Source organism: Lagopus muta, chromosome 1 (assembly GCF_023343835.1).
Source record: "Lagopus muta isolate bLagMut1 chromosome 1, bLagMut1 primary, whole genome shotgun sequence".
NCBI classification, from domain to species: Eukaryota; Metazoa; Chordata; class Aves; order Galliformes; family Phasianidae; genus Lagopus; species Lagopus muta.
The window spans coordinates 65,288,959-65,303,750 of record NC_064433.1 but is presented as its reverse complement, the minus strand read 5'-3'; the positions used below and the strand labels follow the sequence as shown (position 1 = coordinate 65,303,750).

The window sequence follows — 14,792 nt, the reverse complement described above, 5'->3', positions numbered from 1 at the left end:
TCATGCTAATGAAAATCTCAAAGTTTTCTCTAACAAAGAGAATGCAAACAGGTCTGAACAACAAATAGCCAGCTCTCAGTAAGAGATGATCATTAACCTGAGTAGTTCAAAAGCAACAAGAAGTCAAAGCAACAGAAATTGTCTCCATAGACAACTGTGTGCACAAAATTATGGTATCTGAAGCACTCTAGAGGCAGGCCCTCTTACCGGTGCTTTGGAAGGCTGGAATCAAACCAAAGCCTCTTTGTGTTTGGAAAGTTCTGACAATAACAACTGTGTCATTTCTATCTTGGCACGTTAGGCATAAGAAATATTTTTCTGAACTTCTGCGTAACAAAGAAACCAAATCGCTCTTTCCTTACCCAAAAATATAGCTAGCTTTTGAAAAACAGATTTTGCTACAGTTAACCATCTAGCAGGAAATTCCAAGTGTTTGAGATTTTATTACATTCCAAACTGGAACAACACCTTAAACCTCACAGTTTAATAAGAATGGGAATATTCTGAATTGGGAACATATCAACACAGCCAGACTTCTCCATCTACCAATGCAACTCAAGGGAAAAGGAATACTGTCAGCTGACAGTGGATGGGAAAGATGGAAATCTGGATCTACACATGAACAGGAAGGCCTTGGAGCTGGGAGGACACCCAGAGCAGTTGAGGGATGCCAAAAAGCCAGGAAGCCTGTAATATGAAGAGTCACACAGTCTGGAGGGTGGTGGTGCCCACAGCCCATTTCAGACGAGCTGCCAGGGCCCTGCAAGTTTGGTAAAGCATTCACCCCAGACTCCAGAGGGCAGAAGCATACATGCCTAGTGCTACAGGGTGCTGAACTGTCTGCACACCAATCTGGGTGGCAAGCAGAAGTTACAGCCTGCCCGACAGGCAGAGTGCTGAGGTCACCTTCAAATACTTGCAACAGAGCTTAGTCAGAATTCACTGGCTCTTCAGTCACATTTCCTAATCAGAGGTTTCCCATCAGAATATCTTCTGACAAGTCTCTGGTTCTGAAGGAACATACAAATCCTATATTAAAACCCCATGTAATTAAATGATCGCTGTCTGGCAGGACACATTTCAGACAGCACTCAGTACTTGGGCTAAGGGCATCATCCAGAACTGAAACAAATTAGTAACTGAGTACTGGCACTATTCAACTGTGGCCCAGTGTAGAGACACTGTAAAGTGGTGCTGCTTATACATGCTGCTTCGAGATCTTAGTTATACATTATTGGCAACCTGGAGTGTTGCAAGATCTTGAGCTGGGCTCTCCAAAAAAAATTTTGACTAAAAATCAGAACAGTTTAAAAAACAACATTTGGCCTCTGTTTTGTTTGCCTTCTAATTTTGGAACTTGTAGTGTTTCATGGTTTCAAGTTTTGCCTGGAAATATGAGAGCTAGAAATTTACATTTTGAATAAATGAAAGCTGGCATTTTTGTCATCACATGACTTCAAAAGCTGGGGTTTGAGGAAAAAACATAAAACACTGTCAGGTCTCCACAAAATTGTAAGATTAGCAACATTGGTTTTATCACAAGTTAGGCTGCAAGGTTGACCTATTTTACCAACCACGCCATACTGAATATGAATTGCCTTATGAATTTTAACAACTGGATTTCATTTATAGTTCAATTAAAGTGACTTTTGTCACTGATTTTCAAAACCATTTCTTCATCAACCTAGGCTAGTTTTTCTGCGAGCAAGTGGAAGATGTAAATTGTACCAAGGCCCCAAACTTTGCACTTTGGGGATACCCTTCAAGGCAACAAGACCACCTGTGCTCACTGGCTGTGTTCTGGAACCACCTTAGCACCACAGTAAAGGAACAACTAGCCCTCCTGATGGGGCAGCTACAGATCCCCCAACTGATACTCACTGAAGAACAAGAGCACTAAAAGTCACTTGTGGGCTCCCAGAAAAGACAGGAGATGACACTGTGAGGTCGCCTAAAGCCTTGAAGGACTAAACCAGATTTTGCCCAAGAACTTGCTGGACAGTCAATTGTGTCTACATGCTCTTTCCTCAGCCTGCATATCAGCACAGAGCTGTTCTGAAACACAGCCTGAAATCTTCAGGGCTGTTGGTACATGAGAGCAAATGAAATAAAGTTTCAATTTCATTTCTGGTAAAATAATGAAACTGAGGTGTACAGGGCAGAAGATCCCAAATATTCTGCCGGCAGAAGCTACACAGAAAAAGAGATCAGAACTGGAGGCAGTGTGCATGGGCAACTGCATTCCAAAGTGGCAAAAAGATGGGAGAAAGCTTAGTTCAGTCAGAGAAACTCACCCACCCTCACAAACCAGGTGTAGAACTTTTTTTTTTTTTTTAAAAAAAAAAGTAGCCAAAAATTATTCTAACAATATCCCAAAACATAAATCATGTTTTAGCATTGAGGTTATACAAATTCTTGACTTCAGCCTAATCAGCAACTTTTTCCCCATTTAGCATTACCTTTTACTTAACTCTCTACATGAAGACAACGTGCTAGTCTTCCATGTTAGTGGAACTGCCTTCCAGCTACTCTGGAAGAAAAGGACTTGGAAAAGATGCAATGTCAATTAGACACTCATGTGCCAGGTACACATTTCCAAGCTCAAGTAGCTAACGCATCCTTTCCTCACAAGCAGAGAAGCAATTGAGCTGTACTTAAACTCAGCATTTGCAGCACTGTGTGTGTACTGGTGACTATATGCTGGAGTGGGGAGAAAGGGGAATGTTTCCAAGTTAGAGCACTTAGAGAAAAGAGTCATAAATCATGGGGTCAGTCAGGTTGTGCTTTCTTTTAACCTTAGGGTATTATGTTTTCAATACAATATTTCAATAGCTTTTTTCTCTGTAATAATTTATCAGGAATTATGGCTACTCTTACAAGCTTAGAAAAAATTGGCTCAAGCAAAATGAATCCTTTGTCATAAATAGGTTGTGTTCATAACTGCAGCCTAATCATTCAATTGCACATAAGTCAAATAGTTATCCAGACTTTGTAGGAATATTTCCCTGTCAATAAATCTAACGCTATTTAAAAACTCTGGGCCAATGTGACAGCAGCCCGTTAGATTAATTAGGGCAAGGTCAGAAAACCTGAACTCACAGCTACATTCATGTCAGAGTTTTGTTCCACCCACCATAACCTGATTGTAAACTCACCAACCATTTTAAACACAGGCATGTTGGGGTTACTTCATTGTCTCCACTTATATATAAACGCAGATTTCTACTTTTTACTCTGACCACAAACAACTACACATGCAACTGAGAAGAAATGCACTATATTGAATTCACTGATGGTGGAGTTTTTAAATTATTTTTAAATGATTTCTTTTTTTAGAGACTTGACAATAGTTGGACTGCCACCAGGGTTCAAAAGACCACGAGACCATACATACAGTGCAACTGTCAAGAAGCAGTCAGCAAAATCCAAATTTCACTACAAATGGATCATCTCTGTGGGAGTGAGAGGACAGTATTGTCTCTCTGCCTGTTTAATTCTTGACCTTTATCATGTGACCATCCAAAAGGAGAGTGCCCAAATTTGATGGGCTTTGTGTGAAGTGGACCCTGGAGGTGAAATTCTGACCTTGACAGGGTCGATATTTCATCCAAAATCCCTTGGGACAGTCCTCCAAATCATGTCTTAGGCTTGCAGCTTGTATCAGATGATAGCTAGCTGACTTTCATTTACTCCTGACTTAGGTCAAACTTGGATCAGGGATCAAGAGATGAAAGGCTCTATATCTCATTATCAATAATCAGTGTTCTCCACAACCCTAAAAAAAGACATACTTCATTCTTATCTACAAGACCTTAAAACTTAAAAGGGTTGGGGTCAAATTATGTTACTTCAATTTATTTATATTCACTGCTTATAAAACAACTTCCTCTATCACTCTCATAGCTAAATGCTAAAAACATAAATACTTTTCTTGCTATTGTGGAGGTTCTGCTATTGTTCTTTATGAGCATTACAGACAATGCAATTAAAAGAAATTAAAATGAAAAAAATTCTCCCACACACAATTTTAAAAGAGAAAAAAGAAGAGGAAAAAAAAAATCCACAAAAACAGAGGTCAAACCTAATCCAGGCCTTCTAACATCAAAACTCTTCTTAGCAAACCACATCTTGTATACATGTTGCCCCGTAACATAGGAGTGAAACTTCACCAGAAGTTTTTCGCAGTTACACAAGTCCTGGTACTGAAAAAGTATCATTTGAAATATTAGCCACTTTTTTGCTAGCACAAAGCTATGCAACTCCTCTGATTTGGCTGGAATTATGCTTTTGTAAAGCAGCTAAGGATATGGCTCATAATTTCAGGCAACTAATTCTAAAGCATTTTGGAAGGAAGATCCTGATGTTACCGAACAAACAGAACATAACATCCGCTTCCACACTGATTGCATTGCTCTGTAAATAACTGCATACTTAAAAAGGCAGAGATTCTACCATGACTCTAGATAGCTGTAAATGTCAGACCCCTTCTTTCTTATTTCTTGTAAACCTTCACAGACAAACTGATTTGCATTACATAGAGAACAAGGCTATGCATAGGTACATGCAGAAGACAAGTACTGAAATATTGCCATGAAAAGAGACCTCCAAATGTGTCAAGGGAAGAAAAAGTTAAATAAAGTTTACTGGTTACACTACATTAGAATTTTTTTTTTCTCCTACCAGGAGTAAACACATAGATGCCTAGAACCTACACTTAGATGCCTACGCTCCTAGAGAGCCCAGTTGCTCTCTAGAATCTAACCAACCTTTAGGCCAGTTTCTCACACACTTCACCTAATATATTGAAAGTTTCCTGACTTTCAGGAAACTTGAGGCAATGGGAAGGAGAGGCTTGATTACAGATCACTGAAAAGAACTGATTCAGCAAAGCCTCAAAAACAGATTTGGAAGAGATCACTGCAATCCAATACACTTTAGCAATGTTTTTTGCCACTCCTGATTTAAACCTGAAGAGCACTTTCAGAGGATTTCATCCTGCAAATCCTTGCTCACACTACCAGCTCCTCTCTATCTGCTTCCTGATTCCTGTAGGAGTAGTGTTAATCACTCAAGGCCTCCCAGAAATTTTTTTCGCTTAATGACAGGTAACATCATCATGTGTTTCCATAAATAAGATGTAAGCCATCTGCAAAGATCCTTAAAGATACTGTGACAATAATGCCCGAGGGAAAACATGAGGGAACAGAAAGGAAGGGATAAAAGGGATATGGGTGGAGATACAGTCTCTGACCTGGATCTGCTGCTGAAGAAGGTTAATTTTGTGTTGCTGCTGCAGGAGTTGCTGCTGTTGTCTTGCAATCTGTGGAGAAATTGCACAGAAGTAATGTGAGATATGCATCATCATTCCTAAAGTTGTTGCACAGCAAACTTCAACCCTGCTTGGTCCTATCAGCTGCTAAGTTAAGAAACCTTCAAGCGTGGGTGGCAGCAGCCTGGACTGCCACTGAGCCAAGGGGCTCATGCTCAGGAGCATTCATAGCAAACACTGGTGTGAAAGGAAATCTTACAAAAAAATGCTGTTACGGATGTTAGGAGGAGGACTGACAAAAATCTCTCTCATTACCAGAAGTGGTGCTGTTAAGTTTAAAAAAAAAAAAAAAAAAAAAAAGGAGAGAATGGAAGCAGCTCCTCCCTGCTGAAGGAGGAAAGGAGGAACAATACTGGGAGAGAAGATGGAAAATAGTAGGGGAAGGCAGAAAAGGCAAGTAAAAGGAAGATGGACAGTAAAATTATTTTTATTCTTGGTAGCACCTATGCAAAATTTTCCAAGAGAGGAAATGGGACACTCAGGAGGCATTGGTGTATTTCATGGGTGTAGAAACAGACACAAAGAGACTGGAACAGGGTTTGGGATAATGACTGTGACAGTCAGCAGAAAGGAGCCTAAGGGGCAGAGCCAGTTACATGGCTCTACAATGAACCTGATTCACACAAGTTGATGGGGTAGTTACACACCTCCTCTCAAAGTCATGTGTGTTTTCCGTAAGGACTTCCAACCGTTGCCTAAATGACTAGGAGTTGTAGCATAGATATATTTTGCATACAGTGAAGGAAAAAGCAGGCAATAATGTAATCAAATCAGAGTTCTTAGAGGATGAACAAACATAAACCATGATATGTCTCAAATTGAAAAAGCAAACTCTGAAAATTTTCATCTGAGTCATCACAAAAGCTCTGCTCTCATGAATAGCTAGCACAGCAGTACAAACATTAAGGAGTATTGCTATTCTCCTGTGGAATGTGTACACATCTCAGGGTCAGATGGGAACTTATATACACTTACTGGGAGGAATTTTGTGCATTCTTCCTCTTAGGTGCTTTCTTTCATTTCTGTTATTAAACTATTAACGTAAGAAACACTCGTTCATAGCTAACTCCACATCTAAAAGATTGTTCTCTTTCTAGAGCATCTTTTTAAGTAACCAAATAGATTTTATCAATATATTTTTAAGAGTTCATTTTGAATTCTATGCAACAGAATTATACACATTTTCTCAAATTAAAATAAATCCTAATAAAAACCCTGAAGCATTTTTCCATTTCCTCCATTTTCTTTTTCACTCTGGGGTCGTTCAGTCATCCCGTAGCAGTGATTTCTTTAATAGTTAGGGCAAAGGGAATACCTCCTGCAGGATGCCTCCTAATGGGGGGATTCTGCCATTTACACCCTCACGCCTTCCTCCATTTTCTCCATGCAAACAACAGTGTGATACAACTTGGCTGGTTTCACAAGTATGTCACTTTTTCTGCTCTCTGTGGGATTTCAGGTGCGAGGCCAAAATACAAAGCATTTAAGATAAAACTTTTAATAGAGAAAAAAAGGGAAAAACAGAGCCAGAATATCTAAAGATGTCAGCAGTGCTTTAGAATCTTAAGATTTGTTAGCTAACATACCAATATTGAAGTATGACAACCATGACTGAATGTGCAGAGTACCATTAGTTTTATTACAAGCTGAGATACGTGCTCAGATAGATCAAATGCTTCCAGATAGGAGGTAGTAGAGTAGACTACTGACAAAATTTTAAAGGTGTCCAAGTATTCTCTGTTCAGGTAAAGAAATGGGCATCCATTTCCATTAAAATTCACATGGTACAGATTTGTTAGAAAAGTTGTGGTTTTGCATAAAATAAAATGTGTCAGTGTGTTCGTAATGGAACTGTTCATGTCCAAAGGCATGTTTATGTTTTCAGTGGAGGGAATATTTGCAAGAACTGAAAATCAAGCCTCTCAAGTGTAGAAGAAAAAACGTCAAATTTCTTTACTGACTTCATATTATTCCCCAGTTTTTTTCCCCACAATTGGCAACACAATCATTTCATTTGCCTCATTACAACCCAAATGCTACCTATTGAACACCACTGAATACAAGTAGCACTTGAGATTTTGTAGGAGTACTGAATTTGCACACTTATTTACACATACTTAAAAGAAAAAACAACAACAACAACAAAAACTACTGGAAGAGAATATCCCTGAACTGGAATATATGTATGTATGTATGTATGTATGTATATATATGTATATATATATATATATGCATCTTTGAAAGACACAGTATTGCATATTGCAAATTAAAGCAGCATTCCAATCTATTTTTGTTCACATTTCTTCACCTAAGAAAACAAATATTAAAGAAAAAAAAAAGAGGTGAATAACAACCTTAGGAAGTATAAATCCTAAAAGATAATCTGCTGGGGAGACCTTCTAGAAAAAAGCCACCATAATAATCACTCACCTGTTCTTGTTGCTGCTTAGCCAGCTCCATTTGCTGGCGTTGCTTCTCGATCTGTGAGGCAGCCAGTTTCTTCTGTTCATCGTGAGCTGCTAGCAGCTGTTCTCGCAAACTGGTCAGCTGATTGATCATACCCATGAGCTGCCTTTCCTTCTCAGCGAGGCTTTCTGGAGTCCCTGGGCATCATATGGTGGGGGGAAAAAAAAAAAATGGAAAGAGAAGAGAGGAAATTCAGAGCTAGTTAGGTTTTGCAGGTTCAGTGTAAGCAAAGTTTTAGCTGAACCAAAGAGCTGCAGCCCACTGCAATTTATGGCACATTATGGCCTGTCCTTTCTCAGGAAAATGAACCATGAAGGATAATTCCATATGCAGACTTTGATCCAGTGTCCCCCTTCAATATTCTCTTGCCCATTCATCTACTTTCTGCTGCCTATCAGCTCAGTAGGGGAAAAAATACTGCCTGCTCTGAGTTTCAAATTTTAAACCTTGTTTACATTTCACAGGGATCAAAATTAACATTTCCAGTTCTTATAAACTACTGAGTTTTCAGCAGAAACTTATAACTAAGACACTTGCAGAAACTGTAAGGTCCACATTAACCTCTCTTGTATATTTAGTGGAAAGCAGGGGGGGTCCCCTTGGGGTGGGACCTCTCAGCCTCCTCGCTGGTACTCCCACAGCACACAGCCACTACATCATTCCCATATGTCCTGATGAGGATGAAGTGATAAAGTATTTAAACTGTTAAGGATGAGTACTGCTGCCCTCACCATCAATTAATATTTTTAAAGGAAAAAGCCTTGCAGAAACATATCAGAAAAACTGACTTAAGTGCAACTCACCATCTCTCATGTTTACTGTCACTAGATGCTTTTTAAAGGAGGACACAGACACATAAAGGAGGACACAGACACAGGAACTGACTAACCTCTATCTCTAAATCATTCAGTAAAAAGCCCTCCTTCCACCCAGAATGACAGTGATTATAAGGGAAGGGAAGAAAAAATTCCAAGAAAAAAAGCTATGAATCACACACTAGAAACAAAAAAAATGCACTATTAGTATTTCTAGTATCATTATACTACAAATTTAAAAGACCAGAAAATATGCGTAGCAGCTAATCCACAGATTCTCCAGTACCACCACACCCTCTCATATGAGTCAGAGCCACGAAACCTTTTTCAAAAAACCCTCAGGAAAGGATTAGGACCACCTATCTCTATGCCTCCTCTGAAAATAATCTGCTTTTGGGGACAACCCTGCCACACAAACCTTTCTAAAATGCAGGAAATGCTCTTCTGCCAATGTCACCAATGCTCTCCAAGAGGAAAACAAACAAACAAAAAAAAAAAAAAAAAAAAAAAAAAAAAAAAAAAAAAAAAGAGAGAGACAAAAATTTGGCGACTACACTAAACATGCTCCTAGCCAACTATCAGTCAGACATGGAAAAGAGCTACTTGTAATAGCTCATTTAGTCTACCCCCCTGCCAGTGCAGGAATGTTCTCTACAATATATTTACTACAGCTTTCGACACAGGATTGAAAAGTCTAAAAGACTGAATCATCTACTTCACACTTTGGAAGACTGGTCCACAGCCCTACAGGTGCCACCGGTAGGGTTATTCACTTGATATTTAGTTTCATTTATATTCACTGAATTTCATCTTTGCACTCCCAAGCAGCATCCCATTTCCTACTTAAGCAAAATCCTTTTCACACATTTCTAGATAATTATATACATTTGGGAAAACACTAAGAATACATATTTTCATATAAAGGAAATGTAACTTGATCTCCAACATCTTAATAACAAATGAATCTAGGTAGAAATATCCCTATTACAAAACAGAGGGCTGCAGCAGAACATTCTCTGTAGTAGGAGCTGGAAAGTTGAGAGTTGAATGGAAATAGCAACCACAGGACTTAAAACTCTTCTGTTGAAGGCTGGGAGAATTAGAAAACGGCTAAAATACTAATGCAGGCAAAGAAAGCACTTTTTTTTTTAATTTCAATAATTGGAGAGAATTGATTTAAGTGATGCACTTGCCACCTGGATGTATAATTAGTTAGCAGTGCTACTGCCACTCTTCTACCCTTCATACATTCTTCTCTAGGAAAAAGGGTACAGAGTTCCCAAGTTGCACAGCAGAACTACTTGAAAAGACAGCTCCTTCCTTGCCCTATCAACTGCTAGCAGTTCACTTCATTGTAATATTCATCTAACGACAATTATCAGTATATTCTCGCAGTACAGCACAGTGTACCACACTGAGATACCTGAAAAAAGAAAATATTTTCTTCTCAACTTCTATGAGGATTCATGAGTGTGAGGGAGAAGAAAATACAAAGAGAAAGAATACAACAGGTTGCTAGTTATAACCCTTAGTAGGGTTAGAAAAGTGCAATTGCTCTCAAGTAATTCATTTGAGAAATGCAGTGATGCACACTGAAGATACTTAGCCAGTACTGGCTCAACAGTCCATTCTGAGATCCCATAGTAGCTTTCGGATGGAAGTCAAAACTTATTCTGTAAAGCTAAATTAATTTGATGGGTGGAAAAACACTTCCACGTGTGTGGACTGACAGACAGATGGGTCACAGAGCTCCTCACAGCAGCAGCAGAAGACACCTCAGTAGTCAGTGCCATCCTCTCCAGCTCCCACATGCAAAAGCTCTCCACGCGCACCCCAGCAGCAACTTGGCACAACCAAACTGCATGGGCAACCTGCTAGCACAGCTCTTCTGTCATCTTGCTCCTATGGAGGAGCAAAAAGCTGCTTGCTTCCCTGGAACACAACAGCTAGACCTATGCTACAGGAACAAGGGAGAAGGTTTGGGTGAGTAACAAGTAGCCATGGAATGCTGCTGACAGCCAAGCCCAAGCTATAGGCGTACCATGGCTGTACTCCCACAGAGAAACACAGAGGAGCTGATCTCCTCATTGTTACTATCTATTGGAGCAAGTTTGAAATGCCCAGAGGGGATGCTTCATGTACTAACTTGGTATGTACAGTACCAAGTCTTTTGGCTTATCAGCTGGAGTGGGAGTAGTCTGGCAGAACCATTGTTTTTGTTGAACAATCTGAGACCATTAATAAGCTGGAAGGGAGAATTTATCACTGTCAGCTTTTAAGAAAATACTTCTTTGGAGAATACTTTGTGGAAAACACAGCTTAGCCACTTTTATGTGATTACCTTTCCAATAACTTTAATAACATTAAATTGTAATATTGAGTCTTCAAGGTACCTTTCCTTGCAAAGCAGTACTCAGCCATATTGCCAAACAAGCAGCACATTGGAAAAGATCAAAACTACTACCACAGTTAGTTTTGAAGGTTTTTTTTGCTAGTGGCTTATAGAAGTGTGAAAGTTAAAAAGAAGAAGAGTATTTGAATCTGACTGTCTTGGTCCTAATGTAAAGTGTTTGATATTTTGCATTTTGCCCTATCTAGCACCTTTTCTATAATTTCTTTTGTGGAAGGAGCTAACGAAACTGCAATTTAAAATTGCCGTATATAAACGACTTTGTTTGCATAACAAATGAAGACCAAACAATACCCAAAAGTTATATACACAGTGGTGAACAGCTTTGATCACTACAAGACTATGAGTATGAACTAAAATGCACTACCATGCACTAGCTGCCATTTTTATGTCCATTTCTCATTGCTGTAAATTATAGGTAGACAAGAAGAGCATGCTTCTGTCCTGTCACCACTCTGTTCTCTCTCTTAGCAAGTATGAGAAGATCCAAACTTTCACCATTTGAAGTGTCCTGGCACTCAAGGGATTTCCATTTTGAAGATTATGCAAGTTACGCAGCAAAATACATCAGCATTTTGAGCAACCAAAACAACAGTTGAGTGAAAACAGGTGCTTAATAGATGCTGCCCAGGAAGCTACAAGCTATCCCATGCTGCCAACCTGCCAGATCCTTGGAGGTGGTGCAGAGCTCAGCAAGGACAAGTCACAGCCCCAGCAGCTGCCTCTGGTCCCTTTGTCACTAAACTGAGAGCTGCTCTCTGCAGCATGGAGCTGGGGTTGGTTCTGGAGCTGCTCTTTGCTCTGCACCACTATTTGTACAACTGCAGCACTTATACTCTGCATTGCAGTATGACTGGGAGGTAAAACAAGTGCCTATCACTGCAGTGTACAGCTTGACAGCAAGCTAGATCACTTCACACAAGTACTGAGCAAGGAGAGTGGCGCATACCAATGGCTGCCTCAATAATTACTCCTGACTATCATCAGATGCGCAATGAGTAGATATTGCATATTTTGTGTTTAACAAATGTTTCACCCAGCCGGCCACCCTGCCTTTCAGAGGTTGCTGTAGGCACTTGTTCCATTTTCTCTGTACTCCACCACTGCAATGGCAAAATGGGAGTTTCTCACAACATAGCAAAACAACAGACAACAGGCATCATCGTATGCACTACAATGGGAATGGCCCAGGAGAAGACGCTTTCCAGATGCACCATCTTATACCAGATGCACCATTCTCTACCACCACAAAAAGAGATCCAGAAAAAAAAAAAGTGTTTGTGGATACAACACCCGCAGCAGATGGCAATAAAAGACGACTCAAATTAGTGGCATTCTGTATCGCCAAACCTAAACTTCATCTCAGATCAACACTACCCATAATAGTGTTTCAGTAGGAAAAGAAATTTACTCAAATGTGAAATAAGCTATTACACATTCTTAGTTCTGATTCACAGTCTCAGACTGGCAGTGACAGTAACATTTTAATAAACATTAGAATGAAGACACCAATATGACCAAATGACACACTTAAAGTGAGAAAACGAACAGGAGAAACCTTGGCATATTCATCCATAACAGAACCAAAGGAAAAAAAAAAAAAAAAGGCAGAGAAACTCCTTTTGCAATCCAAACAGTAAATACTTTATCGTAATTTATTAGACAGAATGAGAATGTAAATGAGAATTTGGGAAAGCCAATATTTTCTTTAACAGGCACTCAAAGCATTTGCTGCAAATGCTGAAGTGATCAGGCTGTTTGCTCACAGCCAGCCCACAGATCTGCTCACAGCCATGCAGCTCCCAGCACATTCTACAAGGGGCAAAGACATGGCCAGGCGCTCCCCATTCTCTGAGCCACATCACAATTAAACATCCAGGAATGTTATCAATCAGAGGCTTCCCCGCACACACACAGACAGTGAAATTCATCCCCCCAGTCAGTTTACTATCGAGGTAATTACATAAATAGCTTTTGAACTGTCAGCATCTGTCTTCCAAAGAAAAATCAAAGAAAACAATGTGCGAGTAGAAAGCCTGGAAGACACAGTAATATTGTATTATGTTCGTATCATTAACTATAGTTACAAAAGGAAAAAAAAATCCTCCTGTATCTACAAAGCTTTGCAGAAGAAAAAAAATTAAATGGAAATAAGAATATTTTGAAGTACTCCATGTTCAAATAATGATAAAATGTATAATAATAACTAGAGCACACAGTACAGAGCATTTTTTAATTTCAAAGCATTAGCTAATTGATTTTCTTCAAGACTGTCAGCAGGTAGAAAGGTATGCATTACCTTTACGTATGAGAAAACAGAAGCTTTAAGTTTTAGAAAATTGCCTGAAGCCATTCTTAACTTCAGGGACTGTAAGCTGTTCTACTGCTGGCCTTCTTCAGAAAGGCCACAAATTTCTTTATGCACAGTATATAAATACTTGCATCTCTGCTTGACCCTTGATAGCAGCCAGGGTCCTACCTAAAAGAGCCTTGGGAATGAAGAACTCACTCTAACACTCTAACCAAGCAATGGGACTGTGCTGCCAACTTAGCTCTGATGTTGCTCTGATGAAGACATAAGTACAGCCCATAAACCAGCCAAAAGCTGAGCCATCTCCAGGCATTTACTGCAGTGATGTATTTTCCAGTGAGATTTTTAAGGCCAGAGATGTAACAGTCTCAATACAAAATTGAAGGAGTCAAGAATGATCTCTCTCCAACTGAACAGCCTATTGATGAAGATGCTCTCAGAAGAGTTAAAGTTCTCCTAGCAATAACATTATTATATCTGAAAAATAAATAAATACATCCAGGCAGTTGTCCATAAAGCGAGTATCTTCTCTTGAGGGTTTTATTCCAGTATATTTTCTTGAGATTTTCATTCTCATCCCATTGTCAACTCTTTGTCTTCCCTCACCCCAATTTTACTTCTGCTCTGTCACATTAGGAATCCAAACGCACTAATATTCCGTCCCATAAGAAGATCAGGAAAGTAAAATAGAGAGGCTGCCTCTTCTAATGAAAAGCAAACTAATCTTTGTCACACCTTCCCTGAAAGACCTACTTAGAACATGATATTAATTTTAAAGAGGAATATTCTCCCCTTGCTGCACAGGCGGACCCGCTGCTGACGTCACCTGGAGTTGTATATGTGAGGCAATGGGGAGCTCCTGTTACGCGCTTTTGGAAAAGGTGGTCTGATAACAGATGTAAGCAGCTGAGGTAAGTTCCGAATTTAAACTCTTCTTTTCTCTGTCTTGCAACAGTAATGTCAGATGTTTATGACCAAGCAGTGAGTACGTACTTGAAGTTCTGTATCGATATGGTACTATGGGCGGGTGTATTTGTGGGTGGACACGGGCAAATGGACATTTGCACACGTGCAAACTCCCTCAGTGCTTCCCTAATCAATACTTCAAGGAATGTTTTATTAAAGACTGGCACACAGCTTTTCAAGCCAGTAAATCTTGGGGCTGCCAGGATGTAAACATTTGAAAACTGGCATTTTTCATTAAGCATTTAAGCCAACTTCGCTACACAATGACTGCCATCACTTAGAGCTACCTACCTTGCTAAATTAAATGACTTCATGTGATTGATATGGGAAGTCAGCTTAATAAAAGAAAACTTTCTGACTGCTTTTTACTCAGCAGGCTGCCACTACCAGAACAAACAAATAAAGAAAAAGCCCAGAATTCAAACCTGTTTGCCTGTACCCACAGATTTATGTAATGAATCTTTTTTGCTTGCAAATAGAAGTCCTTTTTAGAAC

At 39.5% G+C, this 14,792-nt stretch overlaps 1 protein-coding gene across 17 annotated transcripts in view; it reads right to left on the bottom strand.

The window, feature by feature from the left end:
- Positions 1–14,792, bottom strand: part of SOX5 (SRY-box transcription factor 5) — a 637,312-nt gene that overhangs the window by 140,660 nt on the left and 481,860 nt on the right. For all 17 annotated transcript variants that reach the window (XM_048933367.1, XM_048933363.1, XM_048933368.1 and 14 more), the window contains 2 exons: positions 7,760–7,932; positions 5,252–5,320 (listed from right to left, as the gene is read on the bottom strand). In XM_048933367.1, coding sequence (XP_048789324.1) covers positions 5,252–5,320; positions 7,760–7,932 — 242 coding nt within the window. The remainder of the gene's footprint in view (positions 1–5,251; positions 5,321–7,759; positions 7,933–14,792) is intronic.